The sequence below is a fragment of the Oncorhynchus kisutch genome, linkage group LG7 (genome assembly GCF_002021735.2).
Source record: "Oncorhynchus kisutch isolate 150728-3 linkage group LG7, Okis_V2, whole genome shotgun sequence".
NCBI lineage: Eukaryota > Metazoa > Chordata > Actinopteri > Salmoniformes > Salmonidae > Oncorhynchus > Oncorhynchus kisutch.
This window is the reverse complement of record NC_034180.2, coordinates 7,180,457-7,201,931: the sequence shown is the minus strand read 5'-3', so window position 1 is coordinate 7,201,931 and position 21,475 is coordinate 7,180,457. Positions and strand designations below refer to the sequence as shown.

The 21,475-nt window shown below is 42.0% G+C and overlaps 1 protein-coding gene across 2 annotated transcripts; it reads right to left on the bottom strand.

Annotated features, from left to right (window-relative positions):
* Positions 1-462: 462 nt before the first annotated feature.
* On the bottom strand, positions 463-13,750 carry LOC109894058 (zinc finger and BTB domain-containing protein 20-like). Of its 2 annotated transcripts, XM_031828165.1 has the most exons (6): positions 13,189-13,746; positions 12,656-12,786; positions 9,602-9,775; positions 7,266-7,427; positions 6,840-6,951; positions 463-1,835 (listed from the first exon to the last, which is right to left on the bottom strand). In XM_031828165.1, the coding sequence occupies exons 1-6, from the start codon at positions 13,469-13,471 to the stop codon at positions 877-879; spliced, it is 1,821 nt and encodes a 606-aa protein (XP_031684025.1). In that variant the 5' UTR covers positions 13,472-13,746; the 3' UTR covers positions 463-876. The 2 variants fall into 2 exon arrangements, with proteins under 2 accessions (XP_031684025.1, XP_020342863.1); XM_020487274.2 differs by lacking the exon at positions 9,602-9,775 and having other exon boundaries at positions 13,189-13,750.
* Positions 13,751-21,475: the final 7,725 nt, after the last annotated feature.

The following is a 21,475-nucleotide window of genomic DNA, read 5'->3' as shown; positions in this document are numbered from 1 at the left end:
CTCCTACTACATACCCTCTTTCCATTTACTGTTACAAGCATCCTCATCCAGTGAGCACCAAGCGAAACCGGATGTCCGTGGATGTGGAAAACTAGTTGAAATTTGGTCAGTCCGCTCTTCTGAAATTGTGTTACCAAACAGTTGTGTTTCTGTAAAATATTCTGTGGAAATTGTACAAATTAGTCCTTATGCACAGAGTTGTGTGTTTGTTCAAATTTGAAATCAGTGTTTTTTGTTTTGTAACATCTTGAAGTGGAATTGCCCAAATTGAACAGAAATACATAAAGGTTTATATAAGAAACATGACATTATAAAATGTTAACCACAGTCAAGCCCATCTCTAACACTGATTCAAGTACGCAACAATATTGGAGTTTATTAAAAAAAAATCCATATGTTTTGGTTCGACTGAGATAAGGGAAACTCAGTCCCTGCAATGATACAAAAATAACCAAGTCAGCACAGAGTCAATTTTGTATTTAATTTCAACAACACTCACAACTTTGAAGTACATTACTTTTATTGCACAAAACGATACGTGACAAGTAGAATAACTGTTCTCACTATGCAAACACTTTACCCTCGCTTTGATGAAATTAATTTTAGAATACTTTGGATAAAATTCAACATTACACACATCTTTACTACTTTATATCAAGTAAACATGAATTAAGGCACTATCCTCATGTCACTATAAATACCAGCATCAACTTAAAAAGGGACATACTTATCACTCTTAATCAGTGAAGCATTTTATCACACCAACCATCACCATATCTACTCTGCCTCATACTAATTCTTTCTCCAGTTCACTTCATCCAGTTGAAGCTCCCTATACATCCAAAACCAACTAAATTGACGACAAACTAACTAGTTCTACATTACATGGGCCGTGTGCATTTTCTGCTGGTGTATCCTCAGGTAGCTTCTCTCTGAGAACCTCTTCCCACAATGCGTACAGGCGAACGGCCTCTCTCCCGTGTGGATCTTCAGGTGCATCTTCAGCTGGTGCTGGTGGGAGAACCTCTTCTCACACTGGGGACAATTGTAGGGTTTCTCCCCTGTGTGGACCCTCTGGTGCCTCTTCAGGCTGGACGAGTGGGAGAAATTGGCCCGGCATAGGTGGCAGCCGAATGGTTTCTCCCCCGTGTGCATCCTCTGGTGGATCTCCACCTGTTTAGGGAAACTGAAGGCTTTCCCACAGAACGAACACGGGAATCGCTTCTCTTTGGCGCTGCCACCTTTACTGATTCCATCTCTACTACTGTCATTTGTCAATGGGCTTGTGTAGCCATTTAGTGTTGAGGCACTGGCATTGTCTGAGTTCTGGTTTAACATTAGGAGAGTGTGAGGAGCATGAAGGCCAGGGAGTGTCTGTGTTGTCGCAGGGTCCATGTTCCAGTTGATAGATCCTATAGACGGCAGGCTGAAGGCAGCACCTGTTAGGGGGTTAACCTGAGGCGCCACCAATGTCTCTGAATCACGACTATAGGAGCAGGATGGAGCATCGCTAGAGTCTGTGTCTGTTCTCTCCCGCCGCATACGGACACCTCCCTGTCCCCGCAGACCAAGTCTACGCCTCACCCTTGTCTCAATCAGTCTGTTGTCATGGAGACTAGGTTCAGTTGTTTTGTGTTCAACTCTCTGTTTCTGGTTAACAGTGTTGTTCCCCAGACCAGAGTTGAGGATGCTGTCCCATCCACTGACCTCCACTATGTCATCTCTGGTCCTGGCCTGCTCAGTGATGTCATCCCCCGGGCCCTTGGCTGCACCCGTCTGAGTCTGGGAATCCAAGATGGCCGCCCAGTCTCCTCTGTTATCCTCCAGCCAATCACCTGCAGGAAGGGGTTACAAAATAGACTTCTAAACATGGCAGAGAAAACTCTACATATGGAGAAGAAGAAAAAGTAAATTACCTGGTCAAGTTCATACATTGTAATGTGTGTTTTTTTAAACTATTTTCTACATTGTAGAATAATAGTGAAGACATCAAAACTATGAAATAACACATATGGAATCATGTAGTAAACAAAAAAAGTGTTTATATTTGAGATTCTTCAAATAGCCACCCTTTGCCTTAATGACAGCATTGCACACTCTTGGCAGTCCCTCAACCAGCTTCACTTGGAATGCTTTTACAACAGTCTTGAAGGAGTTCCCACATATGCTGAGCACTTGTTGGCTGCTTTTCCTTCACTCTGCGGTACAACTCATCCCAAACCATCTCATTTGGGTTGAGGTGGGTGATTGTAGAGGTCAGGTCATCTGATGCAGCACTCAATCACTCTCCATCTTGGTCAAATAACCCTTATATAGCCTGGAGATGTGTTTTGGGTCATTGTCCTGTTGAAAAACAAATTATAGTCCCACTAAGCGCAAACCAGATGGGATGGCGTATTGCAGCAGAATGCTTTGGTACCCATGCTGGTTAAGTGTGCCTTGAATTCTAAATAAATCACAGTGTCACCAGCAAAGCACCATCACACCTCCTCCTCCATGCTGAGAACCACACATGCTGAGATCATGCGTTCACCTACTCTGCGTTCCACAGAAAGATACAGCGGTTGGAACTAAAAATCAAACATTTTGACTCATCAGACCAAAGCAAATATTTCCACCGGTCTAATGTCCATTGCTCGTGTTCCTTGGCCCAAGCAAGTATTTTCTTCTTATTGGTGTCCTTTAGTAGAGGTTTCTATTCGACAATGAAGGCCTGATTCACGCAGTCTCCTCTGAACAGTTGATGTTGAGATGGGTCTGTTACTTGAACTCTGAAGCATTTATTTGGGCTGCAATTTCTGAGGCTGATAACTCTAATGAACTTATCCTCTGCTGCAGAGGAGACTCTGGGTCTTCTATTCCTGTGGCGGTCCTCATGAAAGCCAGTTTCATCATAGCTCAATGGTTTTTGCGACTGCACTTGAAGAAACTTTAAAAGTTCTTGAAATTTTTCACATTGACTGACCTTTGTCTTAAAGTAATGATGGACTGTCGTTTCTCTTTGCTTATTTAAGCTGTTCGTGCCATAACATGGACTTGGTCTTTAACCAAATAGGGCTATCTGCTGTATTACCCCCCCTACCTTGTCACAACACAAATGATTGGCTCAAACGCATTAAGGAAAGAAATTTAACTTTGCAATAACTTTGCAACCTTCCGGTTACTAGTCCAACTCTCTAACCACTAGGCTACACTGCCGCCGAATGAGTAAGTGTTCAAAAACTTTTCACCGGTAGTGTACATTTGATTAATTTAATCTTATGGAATGAATTTTAGAAAAAAAAGAAAGAATAAGGGTCATCACACAGTAATAAAAAAAAAATGCATCTCATTGATCTTTTAGATAGAAATTATTCACCAAAGTGTCCTTTAATATAGAGCACAAAAACCCCCAGATTTGCTTATATGAATAAATACATTTATAGCCTGTGTCAAAATTCAGCATTTTGACATTTCCCTTTGTACATTTTAACCCACATTTCTATAAGTTTTCACCCTCATTAAGCCCTAGTTATTGTTTTGCTTTGACAAAGTAATTACTGAAGATTATTATTTGTTTCATGTGATTTTTACCTTAATTTTAACGTAAGTAAACATTATTTTCAAAAGACATTGAACATCTCGTCGTGAAATCATAGTGTAAAATCAGGTGAGCTGGTTATTCTCTTTATACTCTGAGCGGGTCGAGCATAACATGTAAACCCTGTTACCTATTGTTATGGGATTTTTATGAATAATGACTAAATTATGTATACATTTAACGTAGAACTGTAACTAATTGAATTCTATCCTGTCTGATGAAGAATGTTTGTACATAGCCAAAGAATAAGTGTTAACAGACAACTTGTGGACCACGGTGAAACTAACAACAGGAAAGATGTCTCGTCCCCATCCAGGGAGGGGAGAAACCGTTGGGCTTGCAGTAGATTGTGTAACATGTGGAAGCATATGGTAAGCAATATGTATGTGTTGGAATGGAATTGAAAAGCAGCTTTGTCATTGTCAGAGAGGAGGAGGGACATTTAGGACGCTATAACGCTATATGTGATATATAAACGAATGTACATGGGATTATGACCAGAGCTCTCGAGAATAAACGTAACTGACTATTGTGGACTGGTCTCGATCTGTTTCATTTCAACCAGAACCTTACAACTTCTGGGTCACAGACCGAGAATTCTAATTGAAGTTCAGCTTATGAACCATGAGAATGTATATTTCTCCTAACACCTATAGATAAAAAAAAAAAAAAAAGTCTAGAAATGTTTTTTTGTCTAAAGCTTGCATTTAATTTCCCCTTCCTGCTCTACACAACAAGCGTCCATTCCCCTAGGTTGAAGAACCATGTAGGGCAGAAATGAGCATTTGGATCAGGAAAGTTTCCTCTCAAGACCTCTACAAGCCATAAAGCTGAATAAAATTATACTTTACCGGTTGTCTGTGTGGTTGGTCCTTTTGCAGGTAGGAATGTATATTGTTTGTATTTCCGTTTTTTACTGATGCAATTTGCAGGTGACAAACACTTGCACAATGTGCCCGAGCCTAACCTAACGGCAAACACTACCAGCTGATTGCGATAAAACATGCTTCGGTCGACTACATTCGGTTACATTGGGCTATTGTCTACATATTGTGCATCACGTGCAATGTGTTAACTGATTGAAAATACAAGCGACAGAACCTACCGGCACCACAAAAAGTTGGGTAAACAACACTTCCTTTTGGATACCTTATCTCCACCTCCTAGTCCCAAAAGGACCAGCAGCATGAACAACCAGTAAAGTAAGTGTAAAATATAATTTGATTCAACATTCTGCCTTGTAGAGACTATTTCTTTAAGACTTATATCCATGGAGTAACCATGGTAACCGTCTGATTTTAGGCAACCATTCCCTGTCACAAGGGGATTCATGGCTGATTTCAGATGAATTTATCAACCCTGTTACTATATTTGGCACTTAATAGCCTTTTATTTTATTTAACCCATGTCTTAATTGCAGAGAAAACCCCCTAAATTATATTTTTTCAACTTGAAATTGTATTACTTTTCCTAGAGTGACCCCAACATTGGAAAAAGTGAAACATCGCCTTTGTTCATATTTCCATGAAAGCTGTACACCACTAGGGTACAAAGATTGTCTTAGGATCATTTTTTACCTGGCAAGTTATAAAACCATTTACACACCAGAAAAATCACAAAGACACACACAATGAGAAATTGAGATTATGTGTGCTACTGATTGAACTCAGCCAGCAGCTCCTGAAGAGGAAGATCACCATGGTTGGCACAGTTAGAAAGAACAAGCCTGAGCTCCACCCCTGCAATCCTCACAACAAGGGTGAGAGAGGCCTTCTCATCAAAGTTTGCCTTCACCCCCATCACCACTCTAGTTTCTTATCTCCCAAAGAGGAACAAGAATGTGGCACTCCTGAGCACACTGCACAAAACAGCTGAGATCAGTAATCGTGAGGACAGGAACCAGCCATCATCCTGGACTACAACCCCCACAAAGGAGGCGTGGACAACCTGGACAAGGTGATTAGAACTTAAAGCTGCAGGAGGATGACTGCCCGCTGACTCCTGGTCATCTTCCATAATATCATTGATGTGTCCTCATACAATGCCTTCGTGATATGGAGTAAGATCAACCCTATCTGGATGCCTAATAAGCAGAACAAGAGGAGGGAGCAGCTGGAAAAGGCACTTGTAACCCCACACATTCAAAAAAGGGAGCGCGTCCCCACACAGCAGCCTCTGCAGCGCTTGTGAAAGCTGTTCAGGGGTCTGAATCTTGTCCTGATCCACCTGAGGCTGCAGCTGGGGCAGGCAAGAGGAGAAGATGCCAATTCTGCCCTCCAAAGGAGGATTGTAAAACAAATACTATGTGCTGCACATGTGAGAAATACATCTGCAAAGTCCATGCACACACACTTGCATACTGTCCTACATGTGATAATTAGAGTTGATTGATTTATGTTCTTAAAGTTTTTGTATATATTATCTTATTTTATTCTTATTTATTGTTGTTGTTTATACACCTTGTGGGTGGGGGCAATAGTTAAAAAATGGGAGAAGGCTAGTATTTTGTAGTTGAATTCCTCATTGTACAGTAAATAAGAATATATCACTATGTTGCCAAAAAGGTTCAAGACGTATTGTTTCCCTTCAATAAAATGCATTCAAAACTACTTTCTGCACATTTCTGCTACTTTCTTAGGCTATACAAGTGCTATCTATTGCTGAAAAATGTATGTTTACACCTATGCAGTACCTTTAGCAATAATAATAATAAACCTCTACTTTAGTAAAGAAAACAAGTATGACAGGTGTGTTGTAATAAAAACGAGTGGTGTCCACTGATTAAATGCAGTCTTTCTGTATTGTCAACAGGGATAACCCAGATATTCACAAAGTTTGTGATGAATGACAGGTTGTTTCTTCATACAAAATAGATTTGGGGTTTAAAATTCAATTAAGATGCTTTATTTTAGGGGTTTAGTGAAGGGGAGTCATTTTTTACCCTTAGGACAAGGGGAGTATACAGAATGTTAAGACTACACAAGGGTTAACCTCTTGAGATGGGGACAAAGTGTTTTTTATTTAATTGAATATGTGCTCATTATTTTTTACACCAAGTTACACTACTCAAAAGCCACCTAATTGGTGGAACGACCTAATAGCCAGAAGCATCACTATTCCCATTGAAGAGCTATTACCGTATGCCCCTGAACAGGCAGTTAACCCACTGTTCCTAGGCCGTCATTGAAGATAAGAATTTGTTCTTAACTGACTTGCCCAGTTAGATAAAGGTCAAATAAAAAAATTATTTCTCCCTTACCTTGCTCCCCCATCTTTAGTCCACTCAGCAGGTCAGTGCTCTCTGGTCCATCTTCTGTTGTCTCCTCTTTGACCAGCATCAGATCAGGCTTCCCATCCTCCATGTCTACTGACTGTAAGAGGTACAGAAAAACATTGTGTTGGATCAAGAAATCTGATATGAGCATCTTCTGATTGGGAAATGAGGGATTGCTATGAGTACTATGCAAACATGTTAGTTGATTTGATTACTTGACAGTCTTTAATGATTTGATCATTCAAAAGACATGGTCCCACACTTAAGACAAAAAGTGCTGATCTAGGATCTGTACATATAATCTTATTCATTATGATCCAAAAGGCAAAACTGATTAGCACTCACACTGAGAAGCTTTGTGGATTCAGGCCCTGACCTAATACCATTCACTCTAGTTTACATTGGGCTCACCTCAGTGAGACTGTATGTGGTCCTGTGCTGCTCAGCTAATTCCTCTGTGGGTTCAGGAGAAGGTGTAGTCTGGTTGTCCTCCATGACCATAGTGCCCCCAGGGTTCCCCAGACTCTCCTCACACCCCTCCTCCTTCACCAGCACCATCTCTGGACCCTCCTCCTGGAAGAGACAGGTGATACCCTCAGGTTACGTACACACAGGACATTTCTGGAAGCATTTTCATTTATGTGACATTTGAGAAATGTACCAGACCCATATGCATTGGGTGCATAACCTGATTAGGCCGTCCACCCACAGAAATCACATTTAGACCATGGTAATTCATCTCAATAGAACGTCCTTCTTACCGAATTCCGATGCGCACTTTGAAGATGTTAGAATAACTGTCCACATGTACTTTTCTTTCAGCCAACAAGATGAGTAACCAACAGCAGAATCACTAGCCTATGTCAAGACTACACCCCACAGTAGAAAAGTGTACCTGTTCTATTGGTCAGCTTGTCGTTCTGTGCGAGAAAGAAATAGCCTATTCCAAACAGACTCTGGGACAGTTGTGGGACGAAAGATCCCAAATTCATACAACCAGTAGGCCTAGGCTACATAAGAAAAACCTTCAATCGCAATGAGGCCGATACAACAGATCAGAACGTTTACCTTAAAATGTTGATAAACGATTATTTCTTCACATTATAAGCACAGCAATGTACACAAGGGAGTGTGCAAATTGTCGTTCCATAATGCAATTAGCGGGACAACACAAGTCATCAAAAGTGCACCGCAAATGAGTGCGTTACAAAAGTTTTGAAGTCACTATTAAAAAGAGCTACTGTTTTAAATTCTCAACTGATAATTGAAGCGAGCTTCCCATTTGCCATTCAACACACCACTTGCAATGTGAACTGGAGGCATTATGCTGTTTGAAACATTAACGTTTTACTTCATATTATGAGGCAAGCTTTAGGTGTATTTAGTAAGAGTATATTGGTTATAAAGTACTGTTGGGTCTATGCAGAATAGAGTGAGATCAGATGTGATGTATACTGAAGAGAGTCTCAATGAAAGTGTTAGAATGAAAAGTCCCATTTTGTGTTTATTAAACAAACAAGTGTTAAATACACCATATGAAAACCACACATGCACGTCTCAACAAAAAATCTGCATGAACTTGACGAATTGCATTCATTTTCTTTTGAATGGAAGTAATGAAATAGGCATTCGTGACCATCATATAGCTTACAAAGTACAAACACAATACGGTAACAGATTTTTAGGCTAAAACATCACACAATGTCTGGATGCAATATTCTACCCAGGAATATTCAACACTGAAATCTGTTACTCTCGGTATTCCAAATGCATCTGTGGATCTTTTATGCTGACAAAAATGACAATTAATCTTTGTCTTTAATGCAGGATTTGATCTACATGTCAGAAGACCTTTCTCCCGTGTGGACCTTCAGGTGCATCTTCAGGTTACCAGCCTGGGCGAAGCGCATGTGACACTGGGTACAGCTGTAGGGTTTTTCCCCCGTGTGGACCCTTTGGTGCCTCTTCAGGGTGCAAGCCTGGGCGAAGCGCATGTGACACTGGGTACAGCTGAAGGGTTTCTCCCCCGTGTGGACCCTCTGGTGAATCTCCACCTTCTGGGGGCAGCTGAAGCCTTTGTTACAGAACATGCAGAGGAACCGTTTCTCTTTACTATTGCCCGATGTGGTGCCCCCTCCCTGAGCCTGAGCTCTAGCCCTTTTGCTTGAGTTCAATGCCTGATCAAAAAGGACGCGACCGTGTGAATCGGAAGGTGCCATCGACGTGGACACTGGGTCGCAATCCCTGAAAGTGAGTAAAGGGGAGTGGGTCACGACATTTTGATTTTTTTCTATGCTTTCACTATAGTCTAAGAAGTCACTGGTGTTGCCTTGCGAGTGTCCTTCTCTTAAATGAGTCTCGTCTGCATTCCATGTCAGAGGTGCATCACCCTCCACTTTTACAGTCACCTCATCAATGACTATAACCTCCCCTTTCTTATCTAGGGACCCTTCAGAGTAGACACTACCACTGTACCGGTCCATTTCCCCTCTCATTGGATTAGTCTGTGTATCTAAGCCCACAGGCATGTCACCAGGTATCATCTCTGTCGCTGTAGCATATGAACAGGACGGATCATTGCCAGCCTGTAACGCATCACCTGTGTCCTGATGGGATAGAACCGTCCTTGGGCTACCATAAAGTAAATACTCTGAGCGGGGAGCAGGAGGACAGCCCAGTTGCCCGAGCCCCATTAAAGTCTCGGTGTCTGTCTCTGACTTGAGGCCGGCGTTCAGCGTTCCACTGACCTCCGTGATGCTGCATCGGGTCCTGGGCTGCGCTGGGGCAGTGGTGGTGTCCTCCATGGCTACAGGGAGCGCCACTCCAGCCGCTGCTCCAGTCTGGATGTCTCTGCTGTGCTGCGGGTCCTCCTCTCCTTCAGACCTCTCCAGCTTGACCCCAGGACCTGCAGCATCTGCATCCTGACACAAGAAGTATGTGTTTTTTAATGGGCTTCACGCTTATATCATCAAATTCATGAGAACGTGGTCAAATAAGATAGTGTCTTCATAAAGTACAGTGGGGCAAAAAAGTGTTTAGCCAGCCAAAAATGTTGCAAGTTCTCCCACTTAAAAAGATGCCAGTCTCCAGATCTCAATCCCAAAGAAAATCTTTGGAGGGAGTTGAAAGTCCGTGTTGCCCAGCAACAGCCCCAAAACATCACTGCTCTAGAGGAGATCTGCATGGAGGAATGGGCCAAAATACCAGCAACAGTGTGTGAAAACCTTGTGAAGACTTACAGAAAACGCTTAACCTCTGTCATTGCCAACAAAGGGTATATAACAAAGTATTGAGAGAAACTTTTGTTATTGACGAAATACTTATTTTCCACCATAATTTGCTAATAAATTCATAAAAAATCCTCCAATGTGATTTTCTGGATTTTTTTCTTCTCATTTTGTCTGTCATAGTTGAAGTGTACCTATGATGAAAATGACAGGCCTCTCTCATCTTTTTAAGTGGGAGAACTTGCACAATTGGTGGCTGACTAAATACTTTTTTGCCCCACTGTATGTATACCTCTTGACTTATTCCACATGTTGTTGTTACTGCCTGAATTCAAATGTATTAAATGGATTGTTTTTCCTCACCCATCTAGACACAATACAACATGATGACAAAGTGAAAACATATTTTTAGAAATGTTAGCAAATTTATTGAAAATGAAATACAGAAATATCTCATTTGCATAGGTATTCACACCCATGAGTCAAAACATGTTAGAGTCAAAACATGTTAGAATCACCTTTGGCAGCGGTTACAGCTGTGAGTCTTTCTAGGTAAGTCTAAGAGCCGTGCACAGCTCGATTGTACTGTATAATATTTGCATATTATTCTTTTTTAAATTCTTCAAGATGTCAAGTTGGTTGTTGATCATTGTTAGACAGCCATTTTCAAGTCTTGCCATATATTTTCAAGATGATTTAAGTCAAAACTGTAACTAGGCCACTCAGGAACATTCAATGTAATCTTGCTAAGCAACTCCAATGTATATTTGGCCTTGTGTTTTAAGTTATTGTCCTGCTGAAAGCTGAATTTGTCTCCCATTGTCTGTTGGAAAGCAGACTGAACTAGGTTTTCCACTAGGATTTTGCCTGTGCTTAGCTCTATACCGCTACTTTTTATCCTAAAAAAACTCCCTAGTCCTTGCCGATGACAAGCATACCCATATCATGATGCAGCCACCACCATGCTTGAAAATATGAAGAACGACACTCAGTGATGTGTAGTGTTTGCCCCAAACATAACGTTTTGTATTCAGGACATAAAGTAAATTTATTTGCAGATATACAGTGCCTTCGGAAAGTATATAGACACCTAGACAATTTCCACTACAGCTTGTAGCCTCATACCCAAGAAGACTCAAGGCTGTAATCACTGCCAAAGGTGCTTCAAAGTACTGAGTAAAGGGTCTCAATACTTAAGTAAATGTGATCAGTTTAAAAAATATACATAAATTAGCAAAAATGGCTAAAATCCTGTTTCTGCTTTGTAATTATGGGGTATTGTGTGTAGATTGATGGGGGGACAATTTAATCAATTTTTGAATAAAGCTGTAACCTAACAGTATGTGGAAAAAGTCAAGAGGTCTGAATACTTTCCGAAGGCACTGTGCGTTAGTGCCTTACTGCAAACAGGATGCATGTTTTGTTATATTTGTATTCTGTACAGGCTTCCTTCTTAACTCTGTCATTTACGTTAGTATTGTGGAGTAACTACAATGTTGTTGATTCATCCCCAGATTTCTCCTTTCACACCCATTAAACTCTTAACTGTTTTAAAAATCACAATTGGCCTGATGGTGAAATCCCTGACTAGTTTCCTTCCTCTCGGGCAACGGAGTTAGGAAGGTTGTCTGTATCTTTGCAATGACTGGGTGTATTGATACACCATCTAAAGCCTAATTAATTACTTCACCATGCTCAAAGGTGAACTTCTTTGCGAGGCATGGAAAAACCTCCCTGGTCTTTGTGGTTGAATATGTGCTTGATAATCACTGCTCGATTGAGGGACCTTAAAGATAATTTTGTGTGTGGGAAACAGAAATGGGCTAGTTATTCAAAAACCATGTTAACCTCTATTATTGAACACGGAATATGTCCACGCAACTTGTTAAGCACATTTGCACTCCTGAACTTATTTAGGCTTGCCATAACAAAAACTTTACTCAATACATTTCAGGTTTTAATTTTGTATTAATTACTAAAATGTTCTACAAACAAAATTCCACTTTGACATTATGGGGTATTGTGTAGAGATCAAAATCTAAATGTAATACATTTTCAATTCAGGCTGTAAGTAGTAACACACATCGGCGAAAGTTATTAAAGTCTCATTTGAACTACAACTCTGCAGCCTTGTTAGCGTGCCTGCTCAAGTTGAGGACTTACAGGACGATAAAACCTTTAAATTACAGTCCATTTGATGTGCTTTATATTAGATTACGCTGGAGCAAATTTTACTGAACATTGCCAGCCAGTACTTTAAGAAAATGATAAACATTCAATTTTTCGTCTTTGTGCTTCTTCTTGGTCGTCAAATACGTTGAAAACCGGCATAGGGTAAATAAATGACCTCAGATACACATACATTTGATATATATATATATCAATGTAAATTTTAAGCAAATTCGTAACCTACAAAACGAGGGACCATGGATAACAATGTTGAAGGGAAGTCTTTCAAGCTCCCCTAAGGCAGATATCTGAAGTGAATAGCTGAGGGGAGCCTTTCTGAAACAAACGGGCCACATTTGATTTACAAAACGACTGTAATTTTTAAAGCAACACTATTATACTAACCTCTATCATGATAACGTGCTGGGTTGAGGTTCCACTCCCCTCATCAACCGTGATTGGTTGGTCATCTCGCCATGCATTGGGTCCCACTGGCTTCACCAAATTTATTTGGCCTCCAGTGAGATGTCCGCCACCTGAAAGAGTGATTGAGGAGATGAGGTGGTTTGATTAGCGACTGTCTATGCTCAACAGTATATTCCCACTATTGACAGTTGACACTGTCTAGAATTGGCAAGAATATAAGGTATCACTTCTCATAACTGCTTGATATTCTATTTATTGATTGATGTATTATATTCCATGCATCACATTGCTTTCATTGACTAAATAGGAAATACAGTAAATCAAGACCTGGTTAGAATATGAAATTGTGTCTTTGTGCAAGATAGCTAAGTTTACTATTGCATACTATCCTACACATGACCAAGACCGAATTCTGGGTAACACATCTGGACACAGAGGGGAACAGGCACTGAGCTACTGTATATATATGAACGGCAACAGGCCGCACAGCCTCCGCCTTCTGCAAAAAGTACCTCTTGCCATTCCTCTGTATTGGTCGAGAATCTTGCCACTACTGGGACGACTGGCGAGGACGCGCTCTCGCATTGTCCTGTCGGCGCGCTCCCGTGCCACCTTCAGTTCCTGTAGCTGTAATTTCCTGCGCAATGCCCTGTTCTGTTTCTGGCTTTCAGAAATTTCCAAACGAAACACTGCATAGTCGTCATCTACGAGTTTACAGATCTCTGCTACGGCTGCATTCGCTAGCACCTCCATGATGGAGGCTATTTGCGTATGAAAAACCATACAGTTAGCCATTGTTAGCAGCTAGCGTTACCTATAACGTCTATCAACCAAGTCCTGTCTCCAACGCGAATTAAAGACTACATGGCGTAAGTATGTGATGCTGTGTAGTTAAAATAATAATATTTTGTGTTCCATGGCGTTAATAAACGTCTAAATAACAACAATAAAAACGCTAACGTGGAAATTGTTCTTGGTCACTGTTCACTTCCGTTTACAGTGAAGAGAAATGTTATTGGTTAGCGTCGTAGCGCAAATGGTGTGCCTAAATGAAAAGCGTATGTGCGCTGTTCTTCTTCGATGAGGTTTAACGGCGGTTGGCATCCAAATATGTTGCATTACCGCCACCTACTAGACTGGAGTACAACTCACTTATACTTTGCTTGAAAAAATGTATAAATACCCTTTCACCCTTACTCACCAAAAAATGTAATAAATATAACACCACCCTACTCCCCTATTTAAATATATTTAGTCCTACCTCATGCCAACAACCGGAAATGATGGGACATCACTTAACACACCCTGTAACTCTTCTGATGTCAAGTCTCGCACACCCAAATACCTCTCTGCAGCTGCCACCAAAACCTCAATTTTCTGCGGCCTACGTTCCATCCCTGCAGTACAGTTGATAACCATTGTTATACATGCCAAAAAAATCCAATCTTACTGAAACATATATCCCTAATAGGCCTAACCCTCTGTACTGGTACAGTTATACTACTCACGCCACTCCTCTCAGGATCCCTCCCCCTTGACCCATCTTCCTCTACTTTCTTCATTGCCTCAGCATAAGACAACTTTTGCACTACTCTAACCCTGGAAACCCCAACCTGAGTCTCTTGCACGGGAGATTTGTGATCTCCAGCCCCAAAGGCATCCCTACAATTCACACATACCACTACTTTTCCCAATGCTACACATTCCTTTGTCTCATGCACTTCTGCACACTTCTCACACATAGGAACCTCCCTCCTACACACTGCTGCCACATGCCCATAAGCTTGACACCTGTAACATCTTAATGTAACATCACTTTGTCTGGCAAAGACTCAACATTAAAATTCAAAAGAACAGACAACACACTGCTGCCACATGCCCATAAGCTTGACACCTGTAACATCTTAATGTAACATCACTTTGTCTGGCAAAGACTCAACATTAAAATTCAAAAGAACACTCGCCACCCTGTCTGTGTCGCACCAAACGACAAGCATCACAAACACCGGGAATCTTCCCCTTAAGTTGGTCAACTTTTACATTTACTGCTACCCCGGTGATCACTCCTTTCAATGGTGCCCTTTTCTTGGGAGCGAAACAATTCACATTTCTTGCCCCCATTCGTTTAACGGCGAGCGCCTTCTCCCTTTGACCAGCAGTAACACAAACAATTATCACAAGACCACTTCTGGTTACCCTCACTGATTCCACAGCACCAAACTCTGTTTTCACCCACCCTGAAACCACAAATGGATCAGCCAAAAGGCAAGGGTCCACATTTAAAAAAACTTCACTCCTTCTGGCACAGACTCATCTTTATTCTGACCCTCGGTGCAAGCCTCTGGGTCCGAGAACTTCACCACACCTACCACCTCTGATACTTTGACCTCATTCACTTCCATTTCTCCTCCTGTCTTCAGCTCTCTGCTTAAACTTTCTACAATTCTTCTTTAACAAACCATCCCTTTTTTCGCCATTTTTAACCGACTCAAGCTCACCGACTTCTTCCCTCTCTCTCTTAGACCTCCTCTGCCACTATTTTTCCCTCCATTCCTCCTCCGTATTCCAAGTATACGTCTCCTTCTGATAATACTGCACTTCTCCTGACATACATCTTGTTCTTGCTTTCTCTCAAGGGACGCCATTTAACCGGCTGTCACAATCTCTGTACAATCAGCACGAACCCCTCGGGATGTAGCGAACAACAGTGCATCCCACTTATAAAGCAGCTGCTTCGTCTTGATGTTATTCTTTATCAGAAGCTACCGCAACGCTTTTCTATTTCAAACAAGCGCGCTCTTCCAACCACCATCCCCTTGTCGATAGCGCACTCTGGAAGCGTACTCTCGGCTACGTCACTTCCTTGGTTCCCCGCGCTGTTCTTTGAGATATGGTAGTGCTTATTACATTACACATCAAGGCCCTCACTGGCCAATCAGAACCTGTTCCATGGCTAAATATGTGGTTGCTTCAAGTTGTTTAAGGTCTTTCATATATTGATTTTTGTTATCAGGGAGAGGCTATATATCTAGCTTATAAAAAAATATATATTTATATATGTTTGGCTGGAATTATGTTGTTTGTAATCCCTTTAGCTTTGCTAACTAGCTTGCTGGCTAGTTACAAAGGTTAGCTGGCTAGTTAACTACAGTAGTTGGCTACTTCCATCAAGTTTTTGTGTTATATTAAGCCTGTTTCACTGTTTGCAGAATGCATACTGGCATTTGAATTTAGCACAGGAAAAGGGAATCTGGATACAATGTGGACACCGTAGACACATTTTAACGTTTGTGTGGATGCATGACGTTGTTGGAATTCCATGATAGGAACTCCAGGATCAGAATACAAAAGCTGCATGAACTGTCAAGTCTAGACATGACCTCAGAACTGACTGAAACGAATCCGTTCGTCCCCACTCAACTCTTGCTGTGCGACATAGTCCCAGTCGGTATTAGATAGAACAGATGGGCAAGTCCTCGGGGGGCGGAGTGGTGTCACACTTTTACCCCATCCCTAGCAAACATCCCTAAACTAATTGCATTCTAAACTGATTTTTAAACTTTTACTGTGAAAAGTACACAAATGAAAATGTTTTAAAAAAAAACATGTTTTGAGCAAAATAGTTTTTTTTTTTAGACAACTGCAAATCCGTGATGTCATCGGCCTCCACCCTTGCTTGAGGAACATTTAGCAGACGCACTTATCCAGAGCGACTTAAAGGAGAAATTAGGGTTAAGGGCCTTGCTCAAGAGCACATTGGCAGACTTTTCACCTAGCCATCTCGGGGATTTGAACCAACAACCCGGTCCAAAGCTCCTAACCGCTAGGCTACCTGCCGCACCTGACAGCCATGTGTAGCTGGCAGCATGTATCTGAGACAAATAATTTGGCCAACAATCTCTCATCAAATCAAATCAAATTTATTTATATAGCCCTTCGTACATCAGCTGATATCTCAAAGTGCTGTACAGAAACCCAGCCTAAAACCCCAAACAGCAAGCAATGCAGGTGTAGAAGCTCATGGCACCACATGTTCCATGACCGTAACATTCTTATTTACATTTTCAGTAATTGTCTGAGAACTTGTCCATGATACCCATTAAAATTCCTTCTCAGAGAGTATTCTTGAGTGACCCCTTCTACATGATCACTGACACCTTCAACTTTGAGGGTAGCTATGAAAACTAGGCATGATTATTCAGCATTTTACAGATAAGAAACTACCGGACATTCACCCCCCTTTAACTTCTTACGGCTAGGGGTTCACGTAGCGGCACCCCTCGACAACATTCCGCTGAAAAGGCAGCATGCGAAATTCAAAAATATTTTTTTGAAATATGTAACTTTCATACATTAACAAGTGCAATACACCAAATGAAAAACTTCTTGTTAAAAAGGCTTCACAGCGAAAACACAACATAGGATTATGTTAGGTCAGAGCCAAGTCACAAAAACACAGCCATTTTTCCAGCCAAAGAAAGGAGTCACAAAAAGCAGAAATATAGATAAAATGAATCACTAACCTTTGATGATCTTCATCAGATGACACTCATAGGACATCATGTTACACAATACATGTATGTTTTGTTCGATAAAGTGCATATTTGTATACAAAAATCTCAGTTTACATTGGCGCGTTCATTAATGTTTTACTTCCAAAACATCCAGTGATTTTGCAGAGAGCCACATCAATTTACAGAAATACTCATAATAAACATTGATAAAAGATACAAGTGTTATTCACAGAATTAAAGATATACTTCTCCTGAATGCAACCGCTGTCAGATTTTAAAAAAACTGAAAAAGCAAACCATGCAATAATCTGAGTACGGCGCATGGCAGATATCCGCCATGTTGGAGTCAACAGAAGTCAGAAATAGCATTATAAATATTCACTTACCTTTGATGATCTTCATCAGAATGCACTCCCAGGAATCCAAGTTCCACAATACATTTTTGATTTGTTCGATAAAGTTCATCTTTATGTCCAAATATCGCCTTTTTGTTAGCGTGACGAAAAGTCAAAAGACGAAAAGTCAAAAAGTTCCGTTACAGTCCGTAGAAACATGTCAAGGGAAGTATAGAATCAATCTTTAGGATGTTTTTTAACATAAATCTAAAATAATGTTCCAACCTTTGTCTTCAGAAATGCAATGAACTCAAGCTAACTCTCACGTGAACGCATGTAACGAGCTCATGGCACTCTGCCAGACCACTGACTCAAAGAGCCCTCATTCCCTCCTCCTTCACAGTAGAAGCATCAAACAAGGTTCTAAAGACTATTGACATCTAGTGGAAGCCTTAGGAAGTGCAATTTGACCCAATAGACACTGTATTCGATAGGCCAAGAGTTGAAAAACTACAAACCTCAGATTTTCCACATCCTGGTTGGATTTTTCTCAGGCTTTCGCCTGCCATATGAGTTCTGTTATACTCACAGACATAATTCAAACAGTTTTAGAAACTTCAGTGTTTTCTATCCAAATCTACTAATAATATGCATATATTAGCAACTGGGACTGAGAAGCAGGCAGTTTACTCTGGGCACGCATTTCATCCAAATGTGAAAATGCTGCCCCCTATCCCAAACAGTTTATGCTCTATGTACCTTCAGTCCCTGTTGTGGTGACATCTAAACTAATGCAGACAGGGAAGAGCTAATGTAGGTGTGCACCAAGGCTGTTTTAACTCTCCAAGCACACTTGTTAGCTTTTGTATGTAGTGTTTCACACAGATTACTATAGAGCTACTGAACACAGAGGATAGGAGGCACTGTCACTGGAGGTATGCTCAGGCAAAAAAAACATTGCGAAAAACAATGAATTTAACTACTGCAGCAAAAGAGGAAAGCCCCCCCCCCTCCTCCTCCCCAACTTGTGCTATACCATGACTTACATGGACCCCCTATTGAGATGTGTCTTTTGTCAACTAATCAGGTGTTAAGAGGTAAAAAGGAGACTGGAGTGCCACCAAATAGGCTGTCTAAATACAGTTACAGGCACCTTAATTGCTCCCCGGGGAGAACAAGTATTTGATACACTGCCGATTTTGCAGGTTTTCCTACTTACAAAGCATGTCATTTTTATCATAGGTACACTTCAACTGTGAGAGACGGAATCCAGAAAATCACATTGTATGATTTTTAAGTTATTAATTTGCATTTTATTACATGACATAAGTATTTGATCACCTACCAACCAGTAAGAAATCCGTCTCTCACAGACCTGTTAGTTTTTCTTTAAGAACCCTCCTGTTTTCCACTCATTACCTGTATTAACTGCACCTGTTTGAACTCGTTACCTGTATAAAAGACACCTGTCCACACACTCAATCAAACAGACTCCAACCTCTCCACAATGGCCAGAGAGCTGTGTAAGGACATCAGGGCTAAATTGTAGACCTGCACAAGGCTGGGATGGGCTACAGGACAATAGGCAAGCAGCTTGGTGAGAAGGCAACAACTGTTGGCGCAATTATTAGAAAATGGAAGAAGTTCAAGATGACGGTCAATCACCCTCGGTTTGGGGCTCCATGCAAGACCCCGCTCGTTGTGCATCAATGATCATGAGGAAGGTGAGGGATGTGCCCAGAACTACACGGCAGGACCTTGTCAATGACCCGAAGAGAGCTGGGATCACAGTCTCAAAGAAAACCATTAGTAACACACTACGCCGTTATGGATTAAAATCCTGCAGCGCACGCAAGGTCCCCCTGCTCAAGCCAGCGCATGTCCAGGCCCGTCTGAAGTTTGCCAATGACCATCTGGATGATCCAGAGGAGGAATGGGAGAAGGTCATGTGGTCTGATGAGACAAAAATATAACTTTTTGGTCTAAACTCCACTCGCCGTGATTGGAGAAAGAGGAAGGATGAGTACAACCCCAAGAACACCATCCCAACCGTGAAGCATGGAGGTGGAAATATCATTCTTTGGGGATGCTTTTCTGCAAAGGGGACAGGACGACTGTACCGCATTGAGGGGAGGATGGGTGGCAAGAAGGTTTGCTGTGTCTGTCAGCGTAGTGTCCAGAGCATGGAGGCGCTACCAGGAGACAGGACAGTACATCAGGAGATGTGGAGGAGACCGTTGGAGGGCAACAACCCAGCAGCAGGACCGCTACCTCCGCCTTTGTGCAAGGAGGAGCAGGAGGAGCACTGCCAGAGCCCTGCAAAATGACCTCCAGCAGGCCACAAATGTGCATGTGTCTGCTCAAACGGTCAGAAACAGACTCCATGAGGGTGGTATGAGGGCCCGATGTCCACAGGTGGGGGTTGTGCTTACAACCCAACACCGTGCAGGACGTTTGGCATTTGCCAGAGAGCGCCCTGTGCTCTTCACAGATGAAAGCAGGTTCACACTGAGCACATGTGACAGACGTGACAGAGTCTGGAGACACCGTGGAGAACGTTCTGCTGCCTGCAACATCCTCCAGCATGACCGGTTTGGCGGTGGGTCAGTCATGGTGTGGGGTGGAATTTCTTTGGGGGGCCGCACAGCCCTCCATGTGCTCGCCATAGGTAGCCTGATTGTCATTAGGTACCGAGATGAGATCCTCAGACCCCTTGTGAGACCATATGCTGGTGCGGTTGGCCCTGGGTTCCTCCTAATGCAAGACAATGCTAGACCTCATGTGGCTGGAGTGTGTCAGCAGTTCCTGCAAGAGGAAGGCATTGATGCTATGGACTGGCCCGCCTGTTCCCCAAACCTGAATCCAATTGAGCACATCTGGGACATCATGTCTCGCTCCAAATACTTTTTTTTTGAGCCACTTGTGTGGGTTGTAGACTCCGTCTCATGCTACCACTAGAGTGAAAGCAACGCCAGCATTCAAAAGTCACCAAAACATCAGCCAGGAAGCATAGGAACTGAGAAGTGGTCTGTGGTCACCACCTGCAGAACCACTCCTTTATTGGGGGTGTCTTGCTAATTGCCTATAATTTCCACCTGTTGTCTATTCCATTTACACAACAGCATGTGAAATTTATTGTCAATCAGTGTTGCTTCCTAAGTGGACAGTTTGATTTCACAGAAGTGTGATTGACTTGGAGTTACATTGTGTTGTTTAAGTGTTCCATTTTTTTTTTTGAGCAGTGTATATGGATGAGCAATGGCCGAGCGGCATAGGCAAGGTGCAATAGATGGTATAAAATACAGTATATACATGTGATATAAGATATGTAAACATTATTAAAAGTGGCATTATTTAGAGTGGCATAATATAAAGTGACGAGTGATCCATTTATTAAAGTGGTCAGTGATTGGGTCTCTATGCAGGCAGCAACCTCTCTGAGTTAGTGATTGCAGTCTGATGGCCTTGAGATAGAAGCTGTTTTTCAGTCTCTTGGTCCCAGCTTTGAGGCACCTGTACTGACCTCGCCTTCTGGATGATAGCGGTGTGAATAGGCAGTGGCTCAGGTGGTTGATGTCTTTGATTATCTTCTTGGCCTTCCTGTGACATCGGGTGCTGTAGGTGTCATGGAGGGCAGGTTGTTTGCCCCCGGTGATGCGTTGTGCAGACTGCACCACCCTCTGGAGAGCCTTGCAGTTGAGGGTGGTGCAGTTGCCATACCAGGCTGTGATACAGCCTGACAGGATGCTCTCGATAGTGCATCTGTAAAAGTTTGTCAGGGTTTTGGGTGACAAGCCAAATTTCTTCTGCCTCCTGAGGTTGAAGAGGCGCTGTTGCGCCTTCTTCACCACACTCTCTGTGTGGGTAGACCATTTCAGTTGGTCTGTGATGTGTATGCTGAGGAACTCAAAACCTTCCACCTTCTCCACTGCTGTCCCTACGATGTGGAT